Source organism: Metarhizium album (genome assembly GCF_000804445.1).
Source record: "Metarhizium album ARSEF 1941 chromosome Unknown scaffold_19, whole genome shotgun sequence".
In the NCBI taxonomy this organism is placed as follows: domain Eukaryota; kingdom Fungi; phylum Ascomycota; class Sordariomycetes; order Hypocreales; family Clavicipitaceae; genus Metarhizium; species Metarhizium album.
In genome coordinates this window covers 93,559-116,918 of record NW_024467593.1, presented here as the reverse complement: position 1 = coordinate 116,918, position 23,360 = coordinate 93,559, and the positions used below count along the sequence as shown (strand labels likewise).

The following is a 23,360-nucleotide window of genomic DNA, read 5'->3' as shown; positions in this document are numbered from 1 at the left end:
CGGCAACCGCGAGAGTAACCGACGGTGAGGTTCTCGCCCGAGCTGGGCCACGTGAGGAGTCACGGTACGTCTTCAACTCAGGCCCACTCACACTGTTAGTCCATAGACCAACCCAATTGGGCGACGCATTTGCCGTTTGAGGATTGTGCTTGGCCAGAAAATCTCCAGCTCGTGGAAGCAACGATACGGCTTTACCACGATATATTGTATCCTCCCAACACTTTGGCAACACTTTGGCCGACGATCGTGCACGCCAGGTCTTGGGGTCTGCACCAAACAGAAAGACCGCGGCCATGAGCGTGGCACGCCCGGCGCATAGCCTCCTGGGCAGGTGCTTTGCCTCGACCCGATGCCGAGCTGGCCCGCCCACCGCGGCATCAATCGTGCCATGCCAGCAATTCCACAGCTCGGCGCCGTGCTCCAAACGGCGGTCACGGTTCCGAAACGTCAAGGCCGAGGAGATGGGGCTGCTGAACCCCTCTGCGCTGTCCAAATACCGCCAGGAAAAGTTCCCCGACTACACCAAGGAGGAGCTGGAGCTCCTGAAGCAAAAGTACACCCCCGAGCAGATGGAGGCTCTTCGGGCCGGGGAGGAAGCCATCGACCCGAACGACTTGATTATCCAGGGCCGCCTCCGCGACGACCCTTACCGGCCCAACTACATCGAGGATTTCACGGTGCTCGATCCCAGGTACGACGTCAAACCAAAGGTCGACGTCACTCCCAAGGAGCCGGAGTGGCTGAACCACAGCGAGTGGGCGGACCGGTACGGCTCGAAAATGTCACAGCTGACGGGTCAGAAGACGAGTCATCAGCTCACGAGGGCCATGGTCCGCGCCCTGAGGCGGGTCAAGGAGAGCAGCGGCGAGGAACTGATAGACCTGACCGAGGACGAGCTCGACGATCTTGAGAGCGACCCCGAACTGCTCAAGAAGTATCTCGTGGACGAGGACGAGGGCGAGGGCGGGAAGCCGGAGCCGGATGCTAACGCCTCGGGCCCGGACCTGTTGACGAGAGCGCAGGCCATGAAGCTCGACGAGGCGGTCGAGGCAGAGTGGAAAAGGGAGCTGGACAAGCTGTCGTCGATGACGGACGAGCGTGAGGTCGAGCCGAGCAACTTGGAGCTGCTGGCCGACGGTCCCGCTGGCGTCAACCGCGCCTACTCCGCCGAGGCCCCGGAGCTGGGCAAGGTGCCCGGCGTCGAGGGTCTGTACAAGTCGGCCGTGGATCCCGAAGACGAGGGCCAGGACGACGGCGGCCACTACCAGGAGATCAAGCGGCTCACGGGCATGACGCTCAAGGACATCCAGTCCATCTACCGCAAGGTGCTCGTCACGCGATGGGTCTCCAACCAGACCCGTCTAGGCAAAGTACGCAGCACGTCCGTCGTGGCCATCGCGGGCAACGGCAACGGCCGCCTGGGTCTCGGCATCGCCAAGTCGACGGAGCCAGGGCTGGCCGCCGAGACGGCTCAGCTGCTGGCCATTCGCAACATGAAGCCCATCCGCCGCTACGAGAAGCGCACCATTTTCGGCAACGTCAAGGCCAAAGTGTCCGGGACCGTGGTCGAGCTCTTCTCCCGCCCGCCAGGTACGTCTCCCCCTGCCGTCCCGTCCCGTTCCGTTCCTTTTCTTTTCTTTCAGGTCCTTGGATCCAAAGGTGTTGACGTCTAAAACCCCATGTTTGCTGCAGGATTCGGGCTCCGCGTCCCCCACCGTCTCTTTGAAATGTGCCGCGCCGCGGGCATCCACGACATCCACGGGCGCATGCCGCGGTCCAAGAACCCCATGAACTCGGTCAAGGCGACGTACGAGGCGCTCACGAACCAGGTCGATCCCGAGCTGATTGCCATGGGCAGGGGCAAGAAGATGGTGGACGTACGAAAGGTGTACTACGGGGGTGCTGTATACTAGAGGCGCAGCAGCCGAGCGCCGCCTGCTCAGCCGAGCGTGACGTGTAGTGTATTCTCAAGATGACAAACAAGATGAGATGTACAATTGATCTGATCCCCCCCACGGCGACCAGGGCCCATCACGAGACCACCACGCACAGGTACGTGCCTCCGTGGCCACCCGGTCAACAAACCCCCCTCGGCCCCGAAACGACAGGAGAGGGCATGGCCTCCTCAAAAGCGCGCAAGGGGCGTCCTCACTCGTCCTCCCCCGCGGCCCCCCAGTCAATCTCCTGCTGCAGCACGATGCTGTACACGCTCGCCTTGAGCAGCGTAAACGCCAGGCTCGTCTTGCGCTCCAGGTCCCGCAGCCCGTCGAGGATCTCCGTCGTCGGGCTCGACGCCAGCTCGTCCAGCACGTTGGCCAACTACACGGCGCGGCCCCGCCCCCCGAGCACCAAGTTAGCCTTTTTGCCCACGACTCGATGATGCCGTGGCCGAGAGGACGCGCGCGCACACAGGCACGCACGCACGCACGCACGCACCTGCTTCATGTTGCTGGCTAGCCGTTCGTATTCCTCGAGGACCTCTTGCTCGAGCGGCGAGAGGTCTGGCGCAGAGAGCACGTTTTGCTCCATCGCCGCCGGTGCTGCGCGGTGCGGCGAGACGAGAGGCAGCAGCGCGTGCGGCGTGCGGGAGCCAAGGTTAAGGTTTCCACCTCGGGCTGACCTGTCACCTGACCGCGTTTGCCTGTTCGTCTCCACTGGCGGGATTCTGCTCCCTGCACGGAGCACAGAGTACGAGAGGGAGGTATCGTCATCCGAAGTCATTATCAACACCTTGCATTCACAGACGTGGCAAGAGATTGCCTGCCCAACGGGACAAAAAGACAAAGACGCTCAAAACCAAAAACACTCTCTTGTTCTGTTATCCATGTACCGTATCGAAAAAGGGTGCCTAGGGCCAAGCCATCTCCCCCATTGCACCTACATCGTGTTCCTTCATCCTCGTCGCTGCTGCCCATAAACAACCAGACCGTTCCCGTCGCCGGCCCCAACGTCCGTCCCAACTTGACTCTCCGTCCAGTCGCTTTCCGTCCCGTCATACTCGCCGTACCCGCCCTCCGAGTCCGTGTACTGGCTCGACATGACCGTAGTGCCGACGCTGCTTCTTCTCAGCGTCCCCGTGTCGCTGCCTTGGCCGTCATCATCCGCCAGCGAGTCCCGCGAGACGATGCTTCCCACTGGCGACGGAGCTGCCGCATCCGGCTCGTCAAGTTCCTCCACCGTCTCGCCCACGCCGACGTTCTCCTTGTTCTCTTCGCCAAATCCCTTTGCCAACCCTCCGCCCCAGCTTCGCTTCCGGAGAGCATTGCCCGCTGCTGTGCGTACGCTTTGGCTTCTCTTCACCAGGCCCGACGGCGAGCTGCTGGTCATCTGACTGAGGGACGCGATCCGTCTCGCCGACCCGTTTTGCGACAAACCCCCAACGTTTCTCTTGGTGGCTAGGGCCATGTTGACGGCAGGCCTGTTCGACTTGGTGCTGCCGGCTTCCCCCTCTTCACCGATGGGCTTCCTGACGCGCTTCCGGTCCATCGAGTCACGTCCCTTGCTGCTCTTGGCCATCAGCAGCACCCGAGAGTGGTCCATGACGCCCTCGACAATGCGTCGCTCCAGCCTCTCGGCCCGGTGTTCCATTTCTGACAGCTCTTCCTTGCGCAGTCGCAGCGCCGTCTCCAACGAGGAAACATCCCCGGTCAGTCGAGTCTTTTGTCTGACTAAACTCTCCTGCTCTGTCCGCAAATGTAAAACGCTGTTGCGGAGTCTGTCCACCTCGTCCTTGAGGCTAAGAACAGCCGCTTCCATGTGGTCTCGCTCAGCGAGCTTGCGCTCCAGTTCAATCACAGTGTCCTGAAGAGACTTTTCCCGATCCTCGTCTTCGTTTTCGATCCGTTGCGTCTGTGAAGATAGGAACTGCGAGATCTCAGCGGCGGTGTTGACAACCGACTGGTGCACCTTGTCCAGCTTCTCCAGTTGGGCAGACGCCTGCACCGACGTAGCGCTGTGGTCCACGAGCCTGTCGAGCTTCTCGTGGACCGTGCTGTCATCGTATCGCTGCTCAACCAGTCTGTCGAGCTTCTCGTGGACTGTGCTGTCATCGTACCGATGCTCAGCCAGCCTGTCAAGCTTCTCATGGACGGGGCCATCATCGTATCGCTGCTCGACTAGCCTGTCAAGCTTCTCCTTGATCTCGGAATCGTCATACTTCTGTTCTGCGATGAGACTGAGCTTCTCCTGCACTGCTGAGTCGTCATACTTCTCAGGGGGCGGAAGCATCTGTTGCTCGACTGGCTTGGCTTCAGCAATCTTGTCCTGCAGTTCAGTGGTGGCCGATTTGGAGTGTTCAAAGTGCTCTCCCACGAGCAGGAGTATGTCTTTCACAACTGTCAGGATCTCGGACTGGTGCTCCTTCACCTCGCCCTGCAAGCTCTCAACAGCAGCGACCGCTTGTTCTATGTGGTCCCGTGTTTTCTGGTGTTCGTTTTTGCCCTCAGTCTCGAATTCTTCAGTACGGGTGGCGACGTCTTCAACCTTGGAGAAGACTGTCTTGGACGCTTCTTCCATCTTCTCCAGCGAGTCTGTGACTGTCGAGCCAAGTGTGTCGATGAGAAGCTTCAGGTCCTCTGCAATAGCCTTGGTACCAACAACGGCAGCCTCGGTCTCGATTTCCCGAGCCTCGCTCTTTTCGCTCTTTTCGCTCAATGTGGCCTTGAGCTCATCGTACTTGGCAATTAGCTCCGTCATCTTGTCGTCAATCTTGCTGCCGATGCCGTCTGTCGCCTCCTGGAGCTTCTCGTTGGACTCCAACCGTGCCCCGGCAACAACCTCCTTGTTTTCTTCGAATTGAGTCTTCATCGTTTCAAACATTTCCTTGAGGTCGGCACTGACGTTTTCATTCTTGTCGATTTTCTCTCCTATACCTTCGAGAGACTTCGCCACGGCATCAATTCCGGATGACCCATCTTCCAACTTACCCTTGATGACTTCCTGGAACTCTTCTAGCAAGGTCTTGACCGCCGCGACGCGATCGGCAACACCAACAATCTCCGCTTGACGGTCATCAAGAGCCTTGGTAGCGGATTCGGCATGCGCGTCGATCTTCTCTTTGGCTTCCTCCAGAACCGTCTGCAAGTTGGAAATGTCTTCCTTGTTGGACATGTTTGCGAAATCAGTCGACGTCAAGGTTTCAATTGCTGTCTTGATCTCGAGAACAACAGCTTCAACAGCCTCGACACCAGTCTTGGTGGCTAATTCTTCATCATCAGGAGACGGTGCCTTGTCGCTTCGCTCCTTTATTTCTTCGACACCAAGACTCAGCTGCGTCACAAGAGCTTCCAGGGCAGTCAGGTCCTCCTTCTGTGAGATGGTGGCTAGCTGCTCAGACATGGATGTCATGGTCTCGCGCGTCTCGAGAACGAGGCTCTCGATGGCGTCAAGGTGTTCTTTACGAACGGCCTGTTCGCCCTCAATGAGGTCATCCAGACTGGCTTTGGTGTTACGGAGAATCGTCTCGATAGCCTGCACATCGTCCTTGGAGGCGGCGTCACCATTGGTAGTGTCACTGGCCTCGCGCGCTTCCTTTGCAGGTTCAGCAGTCGCAGTTGCCTCTCGAGCCGAGATCTCGCCGACGCCCTCCTGGACATTACGAATCATCTCTTCCAAACGAACCAAATCATCTCGCTGAATAGGCTCTGTCTCCGAATCCATTGCCTCAACCTTGATCCTGAGCTGAGTGATGAGAACTTCGAGATTCTTAATATCGTCTTGCTTCACCATGTCGGCAGGTATAATGGCCCGACTATCATCCTCATCAGCGGTCGCAACAGCCGCTACAGCTCTCTCGTTGCCGCTGTCACGGAGGGTCTCGATATCTGATCTGACGCTCTCTAGGCCCGACTTTAATGCATCCAGAACCTCGTCATTGGCGGTCAGGTCCACGGGTTTGTTGACCACTCTTTCAAAGGCTGCGCGGAGATCGTTCAGACCATCCTGAATGGCATCCAGGATGTCGCCTGTCTCAGGTCGAGGCCGCAAGATTTCTTGACGAAGGCTAGTCAATCCATTGTGAAGAGCCTCTAGGACATCCTGATTGTTCACACTGGGGGGGGTAGGCGCAGGTGCGGGAATCATTGAAGAGTTAACAATCTCTCGCAGCCCCTCAAGCTGTGCATGAAGCTCCTCGCGGGAGCTGTCATTGGCCAAAGACACAGCCCGGGAAACTTCTTCCTTGAAGTCCTCCATGGTTCGCGACATGTTCTCCATAAGCTCTTCGTGGCCAGCATTACCAGAGACTCGATCAACGTAGGCCTCTATGGCCATTCGAAGATTCTCAAGCCCATCCTTGGTAGCGTCAAGGACCTGCTCAGTGTCTCGTCCATTGGCGGCCACGTTATCTTTGGCTTCCTCAGAGACGGCTTTAAATTCAAGCTTCATGTACTCCATCATGTCCTGAAGGCGAGAGAGAACCTCCTCGTTGCTTCCAGGGACCGCCACAAGAGCCTCACTACGGGGAAGATCGAGCCCGCTGAGACCGTCGCGTACCGCCCGGTGCACAGCTTCATGGTGTGACTCAGAGGCAGTCTTGAATTCGAGTTTCATAAATTCCATGATTTCCCGAAGCCGGGAGGCAACTTCGTCATTGTTGTTGGGAACCGCCATGAGAGCGTCATTTCGAGGAAGGTCAAGTTCGCTGAGGCCTTCACGCACGGCTTCAACGACATCCCTGTGAGACAACTCGGCGGCAACAGCGGATGGGGCGATGGGGAACTCGAATTCTTCGAGACAATCACGAACGGCGTCAATGATTTCGTCTCGTGATAGGGATGCTGGGGTTTCAACCTTGGGGGGGACGAAGTGCTTCAGTCCTTCCACAACGGCCTTGAATACCTCCTCTCTAGTTGCAGCCTCAGGTCGCTCATCCCGGGCAGCATACTCCTGCAGGCCTTGTTTGAGGCAGGCCAAGACCTCATCCCGTTCAAGACCTAGCTGTTGCACTTCAATCTCGGGTTTGTAGTTTTCCCAGGCGTCTTTCACTGCCTCAATGACGTCTTCTCGGCTCAAGTCGGGTGTCTCGTCCGCAGAGGCCTCGTTATCACGCAACGCAGCTCGCATGGCATTGTAGATCTCCTGATAATCAACCACCGTCTTTTGTGAAGATTGTGACTGGGCAGATTGGCGACGGTGTTCCCGCAAGACGTTGTTGAGCTGCTCCTTCATTTGCTCCAGGCCTTCGTCGATAACTCTGGAGACCTCATCTTTGCTGGGAACCTCGGCCTCTTCAATTCCCTTGTTTCCGACCTTTTCTAGCCTCTTCCCCAGTTCTCGCCCCATACCAAGAACTTCGCCCCGGAGTTCGCGTACCAGGGCCTTGACCTCGGCAGTTAAACCTCCGCCCTGCGTGACACTGTCCTTGACAGATCGAATAATGTTCAAGAGGTCTTGATTTACGAGCTCCGCGCCGCGCCCAGAAGGTACAGATGACCTCCTCCCTTGTCCGTTATAGAGAAGTCGGTCGACCCGTTGGCTCGTAAGGCTGCCCCTTTCCAGGTCCATTTCCTCATTGGCCGTATTCCCGCTTCGGGTTGCGCTTCCGAGAACGACAGCATTCTCCGATCGCGAACGAATGTCCTCTGCCAGCTCGTCAACCTTGGTGGAGGTGGCTAGTCCAGAGAGTTTCTGAGACAGCTGGGTAAGCAGGCCAACCAGTGACTCTTGTCCTTCTTTAGTGCCCAGCCCGTTCCAAATCTTCTCCAAAAGCAAGAGGGAGGCAGGTGTGTCTACCCCAGAAAGAGACGGCGTGCTGATAGAGCCACGATCGATTGATTCAGCAAAGCTCTTTGGTGACGGTATCCGGGGAAGCTGAAATGCTCGCGAGTGCGTGGGGGGGGAGCCAAAAGGCTTGTTATCGAGATACGGACCATTGAAGGAGGTAATCCGGCTAGATTGCTCGTTGATGTTGCCCACAAGCTCTCGCAGGCTCTTCCTGACGTCCTCATCTCTGGACTTGGTCGCCTCCTTCAAGCTCAGCAAATCAGTGGCGTTGTCTCGGCTTCGTCGACTCAAAGCCGACATCTCCTTCTGCAGCGACGTTGCAATGTTTGTGAGTTTAAGAAGTTGAGCAGATACGTCCTCCGAGTAGGTGAGCTGCCTAGGCGTGGCGCCGTTTGTGATGTTGGACAGCGCAGGCTCCGCCTCCCTGGGCGAAGCTTTGGCGCCCATATTCTGCAGCGCCAGCATAGTCGAGCTCTGAGGCGGCGTGTTCTCGCCAAGTATGCTCTGGGGCAGCCGTCTGGCCGTTGGCCGAAGAATAGGGGTCAAGCTGGGTCCGGGGACCGGGGTGGAATTCGCAGAGTCCCTGTCAGATCTCGGCTCTGGGGGCAACTCTCGCGGCGTGGTCGGCGTCGAGGGCCGGCGGTCAGGTCTGCTCCAGTTCCCCTCAATCATCAAGCTCAAGTCCCGCACGGAACCGGGCTGCAGTGACTGCAAACGACGATGCGAGCCGCCCTTTACGAGGGCTCTCTCTGGCGATCCGTCACCGCGCCTGACGACGGCGCCGTTTTCCCGCGCCCTCTCGCTCAAGACAGCATGTGCAGACTGGATGGCGCTCGACGTGCCGGCACGCGAGGTAAAACCGGGCGACTGGGGATTGGGGTTCAGCGGCAGAGGCGGCGGAGCTCGTTCTGGATCCGAGCTATCCCACCTGCTGGGCATTAGTCTGGCGTGGTCAAGAAGAAGAAGAAGAAGAAGAAGAAGAAGAAGAAGAAGAAGAAGAAGAGCAGCAAGTATCCTGTTTCAAGGAAGCCAAGAAAGCGAACGAAGACGAGACAAGAGGGAGACTCCTGGGCAAGAAAATCGTCATGGTTACGCACATAGGAACGAGAGCTCGCACGCCGTGGTCCGAAGAAGCAGAATGCTGGTGTTTAAGATATCTCTCTCCATCCCGGGACGAGTTCGAGTCCCACTCCGACAGCGACATGTTGCAACAACACCAGGCCCTCTGTCCCGAGAGACCCTTTGTCCTGTGATGTTCTGCTGAGGAATGTACTGTGGACAGGCGAGGAATGCGGACAGCAGCCGCTCACTGTTTTTGAAGACGGGGGGAAAAGCCCACCGAGCACATGCAAGACTGTGCTGCGCTATCGTGACTTGCCAAAACAACAAAACAAAATAACAAACAGGACTCGCGGGCAGGACAAGACGAGAATATCAGAGTCGCCTCTTCATAATCCTGTCTTTGGTTCGGGAATCGACAACCAGAGGATGGACGTCTGGCCGATTTGGTACTTGGGATTCGGGCAGTCCGGGCAGCAAGGAGCGGCGAATCGATAGCTTTCAAGGGCCGTGAAAATTGTTGACGGCCCCAGCAGGCTGCAGGCCAACCCCGGTCATTGGGCTCCGGGGCGGGAGTCGTGTTTTGACATGGGGCTCTGGCTGTCGCCAGGGGCAACGGGCGGGGGAGGCGACATTTTGGAACTTTGTCTATTTTTTTTTTTTTCGTTTTCTTTTTTTTACCCGATAAAAATGTCCGCCGATTCGCTGCGAATTTCGCATCCATGCATGACGTGGACGACGGACGATGGCGGCTGGAGCTCATCGACATCGATGCCGGAATCGTGATGCATAGACACGTATGCAGCGGCGCATGGGCTCGATGCCGCCCATTGTGCTCCCGTCCTTGTACTGGTAGTCCCAGGGGCTCCCGCTCGCTCTTTGGGCATCTTTAGTGCCGTAATGACGTGGGCTGTGTAACGTGGGCGCCGTGTCATTCTTTTTACGAGGGACGGTTGTGCAGACTCTTGTCCTCGCCTCCTGCGCATGAGACGCGCATGCGATCAAGAATCGTCTCCTCTTGGTTGGCAAGTGTAAACAATGCTGATGCCGAATACATAGCCCTCCAGATGCTTCAAGTCCACGGCAGGCTCGCACGTTGAAAGCGTCTCCCGCGCACGTGCGATAGCCTCGGTAGTCTCAACAGTCTCGGTGTGTCGTAATTCTGGAGCTGAGTGTCTATCTATCCACATGCGGAGTTCCGACTTGCCCGACCCTCGCTCCATCTATTTCCCAAATAGCCAAGAGCAGTAGTCTCAAGTCACCAAATAGCTTACAAGGTCATAATGCTCCAGCCCTCCTCCGCCCAAAGGTATATTTATACAGACATGAGAAAAAATCGATTCCCCATCACTAAATATTTTCCCAGATGGTAAAAGATTTGAGGCTAACATGCGGCCCGTTACTGCTTGGAGAAGGCGGCATCAAAGGCGGGTATAAGTGTCTGGGCAAGCCAGAAAGAGAAGACGAGCTTGGGACCGGTCATGAGCAGCTGGGATTTACGTCAGCAACGATTGAGAGTCTGATGCAGAGCCGAGACGACGTAGGGGATGAAGGGGCCGTTTACCTTGGGTACCAGGCCCTTGAAGAAGCTTGAGAAGCCCTCTTTACGAGCCATGTTGGACAAGATGCGGAATCCGCTTTCGGGATTGTCAAAGTTGCGGTTCTGGATTCGGGTCTTGATCACGTCGAGGGGAGCAGAGACAAGGAGCGACGCCGAGGCTCCGGCAATGGAGGCAACAAAGTTCTGGAACCACGTGGCCTTGTTGTAGTCTTGGAGCTGGAACATGTATTCCTTGGCGAAGGCAGAACCGCCAAAAAGCTGCAATGCGCACATGATCAGTCCAAGAAGCCGGGTCGCGCGGATCAAGCTCACGCAAGACTTGACGTACCGCGAATGAACCGGGAGCGTTGCGGGCCGCCGTCCATCCCCAACCACGGTATAGTCCAAATCCTTCATCGGCGACGATCCTCAGGACGCCGCGGCCCTTGAAAGCCTCGGGGTTCGTCTGGCGCTTGATCTTGAGGACGTCCAGAGGCAGCAGGACGATTTCGCCGATACCAATAAGACTGCAGCACACAGTGTGGTCAGTGACTACCTGATGCGAGCAACCTGGGAATCAGGGGCGGCAAGGTCCGCTCACCTGCCAGCAGCGGAGTGCATCATGGCCTTGCCGGTCTTCTTGCCAAAAGCCGACTCAAACTCCTTGCCGTAGTTCTTGGCCAAATAGTCGCGCGCAACAGGCTGACCGCCATACTTGTAGATTCTTTGCAGGACCTTGTAACCGGCTGCGTAACCGAGACCTGGGAACAGCGATATGAACTTTCGACCGAAAGGAGCGCCAGCCTTGTCCTTGAAAATAACCTGGTTCAACTGGCTCGTACTGGCAACCTGGGGGTTGTGGGAGATGGCATGTCAGCTCGTCCTCGGCAGGGTTCTTGCGCGCTGCAACTTCTGTCAGAATTCTCCTTACTCGGGTTTGGTTGCTCATCAATCGTTTGGCAATGGTGTCGACCTGCAAAAATCAAGTCAGTGGGCCTTGAGAGTAAAGACTTGCTTACAAGCAGTCGGGGATTGTCGTACTGGGTGGAAAATTGCCAGCTCGGCGATACCAGCGGAGCCTACGAGCAGTCGGTAAGCATCAGAGCACGAAGAAGCTCAGAAGCCTCGGGCACTTGGGTGCGGTGAGGACTTTGGAGCTTGCAATGGGACGAATGGTGTACCTGAGCCGAGGAGTCTGGCCAAGTTGGACTCCTTCTCTCGGCCTGCATTTCCAGTCGGGGGGGACATTGCGAGGGGATTCCAGGCGACGGGAATGCGAAGCGTCTCCCACTGGTCGATTTGATGGTTGAGCTCGACACGATCGAGTCAAAGCAATGGAAGAGGCAAAAAGGCAAAGGGGGGGTTGTGACGGCTCACCAATTCTGGGGAAGCTGGGCTGATGACGGGTAGGGGATTTTTTTTTTTTTTTTTTTTTTTTTTTTTTTTTTTTCCCCGTTTGAATGGCGTGCGTGCCTGGCGTGTGGTTCCCGATCTCGGGAGCAGGCGATGGCGGATGGTCGGGGTAGGAAACTTTGGGGGGCCGCGGACCCCTTGAGCCGCCAAAATCTGAAACTGGATGCGCCGCCTGCTGCTTGTTAGCATTGGTCAACGGCTGCACCAACCACATGCGTGAGTCCACTCCAGAGGCCTCTGGAACGCGCTTGCCTAAGGTACCACAACGTAAATCGATGTAGCAGCTCGACATCGACATCCAGATTTATCATCACCAAGTCCGCTGCTTCAATTATTACGCTTCCGCCACCTCCAAGCACAGGGGAGTGTATGGAAAGACGCGGGCTATTGTCCTCAGACACTCAAGTTTCAAAGGAGTATTTGATACCTTGCCGCCATTTCTCGATTTCATTTTCCCCAGGCGAGCTCAGCAATACCAAAGCAAGGTGTTGAAGGCCTTCGGGCTCGAAACCATGACGGGAGCCATGGCGCGTCATGTTAACATCTGGCAACCTACTATACCAAAAGATGCATCGTCAAACGACGCCATGTATGTATTCGTCTGCACACAAACGCTGCTGTATTGGCAATTGATGGAACAAAAGGCGCAGCCGTAGCCACGCAAAAGTTCTCAACTACCAGTGTACGTGCCTGCAACCATCTGTCTACATGCCGTGGTTGACATTTGAACGACCTGCCGCAATTCCTAGTAATCCCTAAAAACTGCCACCATGTCGTCTAGCCGCAACACCTGGCCGAGTAGTTTTTGCTGCCCTTCCAGATGTCGGTTGTAGTTGTTGTAATGCTCTGCCGTCATTACCTCCTCCTCCTTGCCCTTCACGTCCTTTCGTTCCACAAACGCGAGAATGTTGCGCTCTCTATGCCGCTCCACGTCCAACGTTTGCAGGCATCGCAACATGGCTTTGTAGACGTCATCCAGCAGTTGCGACTGAACTCTTTCGCCGTCGAAAAACCAGAAAAACAGCGTTCGGTTCGCCAGTCTGCTGTTGTCCCTAGGCACCTCCTGGACATCCACCAACCCCGCCATTTGCATCGCGAGCATTTTCCCTTGCACGTCTCCTTTCTTCATGAGCGCAGCTGACGGGAGCATCTTCTCGTCCAGTTTCCCCTTCTCCCGCAGAATTCGTGTCAAGCGAAGGCCGTGACGCCCAAACGACTGCTCAATGTACGCATCGAGCTCCGTCTCACGGAGCCGGTCCATCAACATGTCAAAGTCCACTGTCCACTGGCCGCGGCCCTGAGTTCCGCAATGTCGCACAAACCGATGCTTGCTCTCGGCCAGCACCAGAAGATGTTGGCGCATCTGGTCCAGACGGCTGTCTTTCGCTGTAGTCCCGTCCTCGAATTTGACCCTTGTTGACCTCTCGCCATTGGCTTGTGTGTGGTTGCCCTCGACGTCAATGTCGTCCTCGGATCCCTCGTCCTCGATCTCCTTGATTGACGCTGCCGCCGCCGCCGCCGCCGCTGCTGCAGCTGCTCTGGCCAACCGCCCACGAGGGACAGGCGCAGGCGCAGCCTCAACCTCTAGCTGCTCTTCTTCCTCATCCGAATCGCTGTCATACGCATAGGGTCCCGGTCTGATCTTCTCGGCACTGTCAAAGTCTATTTTGTCTTTTGGGGTCTTGCCGATACCACCAAGAACCCTCAACTCGTCGCTCAAGTTTTCGAATACTTGCAGTGTAGTGACGCTGGGCTGCGGGCCTTTGTTCTCTTCACCAACCAAAGGGTCTGCTCGACATCTGGAGACCTTTGCAGTGAGTAAGTCGAGCAAAGAGCGGTACACGTGGCCTGTGGTCTCGCCAAGAACATCTGCTGCGAAATCGGCTAGTCTTTGATTGCGAAGCTCAACCAGACACTTTTCGTGGTTGACACGAACCACAACGTTGGGCTGGTAGATGTAGCGTTAGCGACTCTCTTGATATGCAATCAAGTTGTTGAGGAAGAAAAAAAAGAGAAAAAGGAAGGGGGGGGGCATAGCTCGTCATCGTCGAATGAAACGCACATTCAAACCAACATCGTTACTAAAGGGATCCCCATGAATTGAGCCATTTTGAAGCCTTCTTCTCTTTGAAGAAGGTCCGGCAGTTTGATCTAGCTGTCTTTTGAGGGCCTTGCTTTGATCACGGAATGTCTTGAAGCGGTCCACAATCTGCATGTGCTGTTCAATCTTGTTCTTGCTAGCCTTTTCCCCAGGCGCTGTCTTTGTAACATCGGCCTCAATTTCCCGGTATACCTCGGCCGGGTTGCGAAAGGAATCGGGGCGAACGGTTTCCAAGATTTCTGCCTGTATCAATCGTGACAGGGCCGAGTTTAAATGATCTCTAGATTCGATTAAACCAGACGATGATTCGTGTGATCCGTTCGTATGCCCATTGGTCTTGTGAGCTCGAGACGTAAACGCATGTGCAAGGTCGGCTACTCTAGCGTAACCCAGTTGCATCAGTGTCTGAACCAGGTCTCTCTCAGCTCTGCCATATTGACCATTGACGACTTCGAGAATTTTGCCAGATCGCACGAGGTTGTAGCAGGCATTCGAGTTGGCTTCATAACTGGTTCCCCTCGTATCCGGGTCAGTATAGTGGTAGAGGAGATTTTGTTGGATCAAAACACCAAGGCCGTTCCGGAGATGCCGCGGTCCAAGTGATACATGTTGAACCAGTTGTGCGAGTGTGCATCGACCCTTGGTGAGGAGCGCAACCAAAATGCGCTGTTAAGACAGGTGAAGGGTCAGCCTCGCGACAAGCACCAAGACTGGGGGAAAACCTGGAATGGGCTGAGGAGGAACGTACTGATGGGAGTTCGCCAAAGAGATCGTTGACGAGGAGAGCGCAGAGCTCTGCAGCGTGTTTGGTCTATTTGCTAACATGTCAGCAATGGTTCAGTAGCAGCCCATTTGAAGTTGGCCGGCTGAGACGCGGTGAAAACTCACGACGAGCATTGCTTTGCTCCTAGAGATGCTCTCACAATCTCTAGAGCTACCACTGTGACTACCTGGACGGCATTGAACGGCAATTTGTGGTGGGAATTTTTGACAACCAGGGTCGGTTGCGTTGGATTGCGCTCGTGATACAATATGGGGAATGGCAACGTTCCAAAGTTGGTGGTGCGCAAGGTTTTGCAAGAACAAGGCAACTGCTCGAGGGCGGATTTCGCCAATTTTCGGGGAATGGAGCCACTGACAAGTTGTTCGCGTGTTGCGGCGTCCGTTGACAAGCTCGCCCGGTTGCTCGGAACCTACCTAGGTACCTTAAGTACGCTCCACTCCCCGCCGTCCGCCTCCACCTCGACCGCGTTACTTAGGTACTTAGTATCTATCAAGTTCTGTAGGTACCTCTCAGCAATACACCCAGGCTCCTCACCGCGCTGAGGGGTATTCTACTTTTCCCTTCAACTTCTTCGCGTACGACAAAAGAGCACATCATAACTAATTTTCTGCCAGTAGGTGACGATTTCCCCCGCTGACAACCCTTTTTTACCTACCTGGCGATGGCTCCGCTGTCCTCAGAAACGCATAGGTACCATTCATCAGTACTCCACGACTGTGCTAACTTTCTGGCAGGCAAATTAGTAAGACGCGGGTTCTTACAGTGTAGTCTCTGCCGCGACGCCGACTTCATCCCATCCTCCGCTAAAAGAAAAGACATTGTACCAAGCTTAACGGTGTAAGCAGCAGGTTAAACATGCATCCCGCGAAATTTTTAAAAAGGGATATCGAGATACTCTGTTGTACATCGATGCCTGACGACGCAGTAAGTAACGTTGAGGTGACTAGAAACCAAGACTGTGAAGAGTGAATTGAAAATCGAGAGCACCACCACACCACAGGTGGACCAAGCTGTAATCGTGGGTAATGGATTGTCCAGCGTACATCCATCCATCCGAGTACCTGAAAGGGTTGGATTTCTCAGTCCCGAAAGCCGCTCCCTTCAAGTCTACAAAATCGAATCAATACGGACGATGCTTTGAAGTGTTTTACCGTAGTACTCTCCACTCTCCTAACGCTGGAACATGCGTGATATGGCTATGGCTTCGATTCAAGGTGTACGGAGTACCCGCCAACCAGTGATAGGCTCAGAGTTCATCATCCAATCACGTGATCCCAGTTCCGCCCCGAGGCCGAAAATTAGACGGGAGCTGGTCTGTTGAACCAACGAGGCACCTCTTTGGGAACCAATTGCTTCACCGCGACGGCCGAAGGATATCCAATTGCCTACGCCCTCAACCTCGACAATGATCTCGAGATCATCTCTCGCCAAAAGTGCGCAGCAGGCCGTCCGTCGGTCCTGCAGCGTCCAGCCCTTTCAGCGCCGTGGATTCGCTGCTGCTGCCTCGAATGGAGCCTTTGAGACGACGGATGTGTCCGGGTTGAAGATTGCTTCGAGGGATACTCCTGGGCCGACTACCAAGCTTGCCATTGTTGCCAAGGCTGGGACTCGGTATCAGCCACTACCTGGCTTGACCGTCGGTCTCGAGGAGTTCGCCTTCAAGGTGAGTCTTTCCCGCAACACCTTGATTCCCACACTCAAAGGCTACACCTAGGCTAATTTGCTTGTGCTTTCAGAACACCCAACGACGATCCGCGCTCCGCATCACTCGTGAATCCGAACTTCTTGGTGGTCAACTGAACGCCTCTCATACTAGAGAGGTTCTCGTACTTGAGGCCAGCTTTCTGCGCGAGGATCTGCCTTATTTTGCCGAACTCCTCGCCGAAGTGGTCTCCATGACCAAGTACACCAGTGAGACATTGGTCGTCGCGAATTCATAGTTGATGGAGAGGGACGCAGGCTAATTTAAACCATAGCTCACGAGTTTCACGAAGATGTCGAGCGAGTTCTCCATCTCAAGCAGGCCGCCCTGAATGCCAACGTTGCTGCCCTTGCCTTGGACAACGCTCATGCGGTTGCATTCCATAACGGCCTAGGTGCCTCCGTCTATCCCTCGTCCTCTTCACCCCTACACAAGTATCTCAACGAGGAGTACATTGCCAGCTACGCTGATGTTGTCTACTCTAAACCGAACATTGCCATTGTCGCCGATGGTGCCACCACTGATAATCTGACCAACTGGGTTGGTCAATTCTTCAAGGACGTGCCTGCCAAATCTCTGAACGGCCAGACCCTCAAGACTGAGACCTCAAAGTACCACGGAGGTGAACAGCGAACGACTCACCCTGGTGGCAATGCCATGGTGATCGCTTTCCCTGGATCCGATGCCTCTGGCTCCAAGCCCGAGATTGCCGTCTTGGCTGCTCTGCTTGGTGCTCAACCCACAATTAAGTGGTCCCCCGGCTTCAGTCTGCTCTCCAAGGCCATCACTGGAACATCCGGTCTTTCCGCCTCTGCTTCTAGCCTGGTTTACTCCGATGCTGGTCTCTTGACCGTCCAGCTGACCGGCACGGCTGCCTCTGTGCGTAAAGGTGCCGAGGAGACGACCAAGGCTTTGAGAAGCATTGCCGACGGCTCTGTCAGCAAGGACGACGTCACCAAGGCTGTTTCCAACGCCAAGTTCGACGCTTTGGAGAAAGCCCAGCTGCGCTCGCCTAGCCTTTTGCACGCCGGGTCCGGCCTTGTCCACGGCGGCAAGGCTTCCGACGTCGCCGCTCTCGCCAAGGGAATTGAGAGCGTTACTGCTGACAAACTGAAGATGGTAAGCTATAACTTGCTCTTGAATTGCGATATATTTCGTGGCCAGGGAAAAAAAGCTGACGTATATGTTGTCGCAGGCTGCCAAGTCTCTTCTAAACGGCAAGGCTACTGTTTCCACTGTTGGCGACTTGTTTGTGCTGCCGTATGCAGAAGAGATTGGCCTCCGGGTATGATAGGAGTATTGTAATGGCGGAAAAAGCTTGTACCAACAGATTCAAAGTCGGTTAGAATGGGTGGGCCAGGGCTGCCATGTTTGTGAATATCTGTAGTAGAGACTCCTCCATTTACATTGCGTTCCAACCAAGTGTGTCCGGTGTCATAGTACTTGTTGAATGTTTACGCTTGAGAGGTACATGGCAGAATGAGTGCACTTGCATGTATGCCAGCGAGTTCCGAGCCGGGGGTAGCCGTCCACAAGAACAAGCACATTGTCTTTTCTCGCCACGTATTTGCATGCCGAGGACGATTTCGCTCTCAGTGCTGTGTAATCTGAAGACACTGTGACCAGACAGGATTCCCACAATCGCAGCTCAGGTCTTCGAGTGTCCAGGTACTCGGCAGGGGCGAGAGGTAAAGGCACGTACGCCACCGGAGAGTGGTGTAGCACCGGATCCCCTTTGTGCAGTACGGTGTGGTCCGAGTCTCTCTTCAAAGGCAGAGAGGGCCCTGTTGGCAGTTGTTTCTCGTGCACGAGGCTTCAATGTCGCGACCACGAGTCACTTTGCGAGGCCAATGTCCACCCTGCTGCAGCCAGCAGTGAACCAACACTGACACTTTTTGACTCGTTGCTCGTACAGTGTAGCTGTCGTGTTGGTGGCACAAGACACTGTGTCTCATGCCCGGCAGGCTGTGCCGCTGTACTCCTGGCTCCTCCAGTAAATTGCTTAAATACCAAGTACTACCCAAGTCCCTTTTTTACCGAACCTTAAGTAAGTACTTACTTAAGTTAAGTAGCTTGGGCCTGGGCGCCAGTCTAACGGAGCACCTCCTGCCTCTACCCGCTCGCGCGCGTCCCGACTCTGGCTACCTCAAACCTTGGGTACTTTCTCGAGCAAGCATCGGGCTTGCGGCCCACCAACGCCTCATTGTAAGTTTTGGCAAGTGTGACAGGCAGGGTAGGGTAGGGGAAAACAAAGCCTCCATCACCAACCTCCACAGGCCAGCCAACTTCTCCCTTTCCCGGCCTCAATTTTCCATCTCTCCATGTTCTCCTTGCCCATTGTGCGGCACTCATAGCACCGTCGAGCTGGACGGCACGCCGGAGACCTTACCTTTCGTGCTTCCCTCCTGCCTTTCGCTTTCCCTTTAGGTAAGCCACACGGGTGACACGACCTCCTCTTTCTGCCGCTCCTTTCCCCCCCAAAGAGTTGCTGGCATTGCGCCTACTGTTTGGCCAACCTTGTTCGTTCGCTTTCTCTACTCGAGCCACGACAGGGCCTTCGAGTCTCTCAAACAACAGCAAATCAGTCGGGGCGTCTTTGAACCGCTCTTTGCTAATTTTTTTGCGATCATAGAAGCGGAGACAGTTGTCGCCAGCGAACCGGTTTTTCGCCATAGTCGTTCCTGGTTCTCGAGAGCCTAGCCAAAGTCTCATCCTGGACTCCGAGTTCGCGTGACACAGAGGCTGCTCATCACCATCTCAAGGTTCGTGCAGATTGATTTCAAGCCCATTGGCTCTCCTTTTCGGCCCCTGTTTTGCATGGATGCCGCTGCTTGGCAACGCCTACACATCATAAAGTTCGACTCGCGAGGTGCGATGGAAATAGGATCCCGACGGTTCTTCGAGCCCTCCTTTCTTATATCACTGGACTAATCCGCCGTATTGCTGTCGTCATTACTTCTGCGTCCCGACAACTAATTTTTTGTTTTGTTCCAGCAGAGCGTTCGTTCAATAGCCCTCCAAGCCATACTGCCAAAAACGAGCGGCGCAAGAGCACTGTCCTTCCAGGGACGAGCTGCAGAAATTTGTCGGATGCTGCATCGAGATAACCTTCATTGGACAGCCCTGAAGTTGTATTAGCGATTGGAGCGTTTCATTCTGCTTTTTAGAAATGCCTGTCCCCAAGAAAGAGGGCACGTCGAGTGGTGGTGGTGCCATCAGGGCCGATGGCCGCGCGCAAAATGGTATGTTGCGTGTACCATATCTCGCCGAAAACGAGGCACTGACTAATGTGTGAATGAGCAGGGAATCGTTCAAATTTTCGCACAGACACAGCTATCTCCAATAGTCGCTTTGGAAACGAGCGCACACTGCAGCCATGGGTTCCTGATGCGGCTGATGGTGTCGATGGCAGTCTAGAAGCCACAGCCAGTGGGGGATCCTGGGACCAGTTTGCGGCAAATGAGAAATTGTTTGGTTTGCAAACTGACTACGACGAGAGCATGTATACTACGACTATCAACAAGAGCCACCCTCAATTTCGTGAGAGGGTCGCTGCTGCCGACAAGAAGGCCAAAGAAATCGAGCGTAGCGTTCCAACAACTGCCCATGTTGCTGAGGAACGCATCATGGACTATGTCGGTGGTGCCGGTGCTGGAGAGGAAAACGAAGAAGAGAAGTAGGTTTTAGCTCTGCCACACCATGAAAAAGACCGTCTGCTAACTACCGCGACTAAAGGTACAGTGGCGTTCGCCGTCAGGACTTTCCTGCCCTATCTGGAGGTGGCCGGGAAAATAGGTACACGCCTCCCGCGAAACGAGCACCTACATCTCAGTCAACCGTGAAAGGCGCACCTGTTGACCCGGCTATTATTTCATCACAACTAAGGGCTCCTGTCAAGAGACACCCTGTTTCGACGGAGCAAATACGATCACAAGCCCCCGACGGTGCAAAGAACGGCGTTACTGTGAAAGTTGAACCTGCAAAGACGTCTACGCCCAAACTTGCAGAAGAAGGGCCTGCCGAGTCCAAGGCCTCTCCCGTCATAAACATTTCCGCGGATTCTAAGACACCTGAATCCAAACCTTCCGAGAAGGCGGCAACTCCCGGTCCGTCTTCTACCTCGTCCTCCCGGAACGCGTCTTCCCAACCAAAGGAAACGACCCCAAGCGCCACATCTACCGTCGAGCGTGACGTCCTGAAAGAGTTCAAGAGCTTTGCGACTCAACAACGCATCAACGCAGAGAAAGCTCGGACTAACAAGGCTCGCGCTGACAAGGAAGTCAAGTTGACCGAACTGAAGAAATTCGCCAGTAGTTTCAAGCTGTCAACACCGGTCCCCACAGACCTCGTTTCGATTATTGCAAAGGACCCTGCAAAACAAAAGGAAATCCAGGCGAAGGCCATGAGAAATGCTGAGGAGATGGCTAAAACCAAGGCAGACTCTGGTTCCAAGGACAAGGGCCAGTCCACCAAGGACTCTGGAACAGCCAAGACTCCCGACGCTGGCACTTCTGCTAATACAAGTGATGGTCGTTCGTCGCGAAGTGCTGTGGTGCCGCAGGCATCTGGACCTGTTGGCAACGGTACCAGACATACAGGGCCTCGCCAGCAATTTCCGCAGCAGCCGTATCATGTACAACAACCCTACCGGAATAACCGTGGTCCGCAGCACGGCCCCCCCCAGCAGCAGACCGGAAACCTCGCTCAAAGGCTTCGCAATGTCGAGCAGCAAAGATACTCGCAGCCACCTGCTCCTCCGCAACATGGCCTCGGTCATGAGATGCGTGCGCCACCTACTGGCCCATCTGGCAATGTCGATTCTGGCTTTAACAGACGACTTAGCGGGGCCCCTGGTCAGATGGGTGCCAAGTTGAATCCCAATAGTCATGAATTCAGGCCTAGCCCATTTGCTGCTGCTTTCAACCCTAACAGCCATGCCAGTGCGGGCTCGAGTCCACGGACCTCAGTCAACCATGTTGCAGAAAGCCCCATTTCTGCAGCACCACAGACATCCGTCATCCGCCGCAAAACGAAGAAGGTGGATGTCAAGAAGTGCCTCATTTTGTCGCACATCAAATCTGTGACACCTCCAGCAGGTCGCAACTGGGATGACAATGGCGGACTACGGCCATCATTCGACACTCTGCCGACTTGGCGACAGTTGAAGGACGACGAAAAGCCCGAATCCACCATGCATCTCACATATGCGGAACACTTCGACCGACAGCCCTTTAACGGTCCCTCGGCAGCAACACCAAATCCTACACATGTCGTCCCACAGATGCCACACCAGCATCAACTTCCTTTCCACCTTCAGCATGGTGCCCATGGCTTGGGATCTCGACAGTCACCACATATGGCACCCATGCAAATGCACGCGCCACAACATGGCCCAGTGCCCATCCCGCCGTACGGTACTGACGATCACCGGATGATGCCGTCCAACTCAGCTCAGTCGTTTGCCTCTCCTCGCATGGGGCAGCTTCCAGTCGCGTATCCTGGCCAGGTCCCATATCAGCAGCCGGTTTTCATGGCGCCAAGCAACCCACAAATGGGGCAATACCGCAGCTTTTCCAACAATCCTCATTATGTGCCACCGCAGCAAAGTCAAATGGCGGGCCCGATGATGATGCAACCACAGTTCATTCATCACCAAGGAATGGTTGCTGCTCCTCAAATGATGTATCATGGTGGTCATCCACATTACATGCCACCCGCCGGGCCGCCGCAGCCAGGTCCGGGCGGTAATGGCTATCCCAGCCCAGGACGCCCGACTGCACCTGTCATGATGCATCAAGGCTCCCAACAGGGCCAGCCAGTGTACGGCATGAGCCCCGGTGTGCAGTACAACCAGCCTGCATACGGTCCAGGCCAACCCAGCGGACCAAGTCAGTGACGGCACCTTTCACATGTCCCATTTTGAATGTTTAAATGCGTGGCGTGTCGTGGCGCTACAAGCCCATCCCTTCCTAGTCAGAGGTTACCACGGCTTTGTGTAGTATGGTTTCTACTATCACGTTTTCAGTGATGAGGGAGAGGAATCGTCAGCCGAGATCGCCGACAGGCATGAGCCGACTAGCTTAAGAGTTATCACAAGTTATAGTCTGGGCTTATAGGATAATTCCATGGGTTACGAGAATATCCGCTGATACATCTGACAACTTGCGACATGATACAACAGAATTCGTTAAATGTTGCACCGGCTACATGCAACAGCAACACAAACAGATTAGGGAATGTTTATCACAATCCAGGCGGGACTATTTTCATCTTTTTATCTCAACTCTGGATTGTATGTGACGGAAGCTTTCCCGATGAATCGTATCATTTGGTTGCGATATGGAGCATTGATATACGCCGAAGCAGGGCGCGGATAATACCCCTGCCTACTTTTGGGTAGAGTGGACTTTTATCTGATGTATCTGCGGTTTGGCAGCTTCGCCGCGGCCGTTATTATTTATTTTTTTTTAAAAAAATAAACAATTGGCGGCGTGTCCCTTCGCATCACAGACAATGGCAATGAAGGCTCCTTATCCCCTTGTTTGCACCTCCGTCGTGCGATGGAGACTTGGTCTTGGACATCTGGATGTGGATGACAGGGCGGGGGAATTACACGAACAACTTACTGCTCAATCGACTATTGTTTTTGTATCAGAAGTACGCCTCAATGCAGAAGAGCTGGAGTCAAGCGTCCACAAGCCAACCGTTTCGGACGTGAAGATGGAGATGTTAGCTTCTGCTGCAGTTGGGTCGAGCCAGGATAGGATAGTTGTATGGTGGACGTGGCGCGTGGGCAACAGAGCAAGGGTTTGGTATCGTGTAACTGGACCCTGGACCCGGGGCCGGTAGACAGTAGTAGCTGTACACTCAAAAGAGAAAAGTCGCATGAAGCTGGAAGGCTCCGAAACTCCCAAGCGCAAGCACAGACACAAGCAAGATTCGAAGCAGATGCCATGTATGGCCAATATTGTAGGAGTAGAATAACGCGTGGTGGGAGGACCCGAGGACGAAGACTGCTAATAGGGTAAAGACGTAGTTA

The 23,360-nt window shown here is 54.9% G+C and overlaps 6 protein-coding genes across 6 annotated transcripts; 3 read left to right on the top strand and 3 right to left on the bottom strand.

The window, feature by feature from the left end:
* Positions 1 to 293: 293 nt before the first annotated feature.
* On the top strand, positions 294 to 1,913 carry MAM_06221 (37S ribosomal protein S5; the record flags this gene model as incomplete). Its single annotated transcript, XM_040825019.1, has 2 exons — positions 294 to 1,590; positions 1,693 to 1,913. 2 exons carry the CDS (start codon positions 294 to 296, stop codon positions 1,911 to 1,913), a joined length of 1,518 nt encoding a protein of 505 aa, XP_040676925.1.
* A 979-nt stretch (positions 1,914 to 2,892) lies between these two features.
* Positions 2,893 to 8,926, bottom strand: MAM_06220 (uncharacterized protein; the record flags this gene model as incomplete). Its single annotated transcript, XM_040825018.1, has 2 exons — positions 2,893 to 8,650; positions 8,820 to 8,926. The coding sequence occupies 2 exons, from the start codon at positions 8,924 to 8,926 to the stop codon at positions 2,893 to 2,895; spliced, it is 5,865 nt and encodes a 1,954-aa protein (XP_040676924.1).
* Positions 8,927 to 10,180: 1,254 nt separating this feature from the next.
* MAM_06219 (Mitochondrial carrier domain protein) lies at positions 10,181 to 11,569 on the bottom strand (the record flags this gene model as incomplete). The annotated part of the gene is made up of 7 exons (XM_040825017.1): positions 10,181 to 10,270; positions 10,346 to 10,600; positions 10,671 to 10,848; positions 10,923 to 11,170; positions 11,253 to 11,294; positions 11,363 to 11,400; positions 11,503 to 11,569. 7 exons carry the CDS (start codon positions 11,567 to 11,569, stop codon positions 10,181 to 10,183), a joined length of 918 nt encoding a protein of 305 aa, XP_040676923.1.
* Positions 11,570 to 12,479: 910 nt separating this feature from the next.
* Positions 12,480 to 14,732, bottom strand: MAM_06218 (DNA-directed RNA polymerase III subunit rpc3; the record flags this gene model as incomplete). The annotated part of the gene is made up of 4 exons (XM_040825016.1): positions 12,480 to 13,682; positions 13,797 to 14,501; positions 14,584 to 14,646; positions 14,724 to 14,732. 4 exons carry the CDS (start codon positions 14,730 to 14,732, stop codon positions 12,480 to 12,482), a joined length of 1,980 nt encoding a protein of 659 aa, XP_040676922.1.
* A 1,292-nt stretch (positions 14,733 to 16,024) lies between these two features.
* MAM_06217 (ubiquinol-cytochrome-c reductase complex core protein 2) lies at positions 16,025 to 17,612 on the top strand (the record flags this gene model as incomplete). The annotated part of the gene is made up of 4 exons (XM_040825015.1): positions 16,025 to 16,282; positions 16,356 to 16,530; positions 16,596 to 17,440; positions 17,517 to 17,612. 4 exons carry the CDS (start codon positions 16,025 to 16,027, stop codon positions 17,610 to 17,612), a joined length of 1,374 nt encoding a protein of 457 aa, XP_040676921.1.
* A 1,878-nt stretch (positions 17,613 to 19,490) lies between these two features.
* On the top strand, positions 19,491 to 22,217 carry MAM_06216 (PAB1 binding protein (Pbp1); the record flags this gene model as incomplete). The annotated part of the gene is made up of 3 exons (XM_040825014.1): positions 19,491 to 19,563; positions 19,625 to 19,997; positions 20,057 to 22,217. The coding sequence occupies 3 exons, from the start codon at positions 19,491 to 19,493 to the stop codon at positions 22,215 to 22,217; spliced, it is 2,607 nt and encodes an 868-aa protein (XP_040676920.1).
* Positions 22,218 to 23,360: the final 1,143 nt, after the last annotated feature.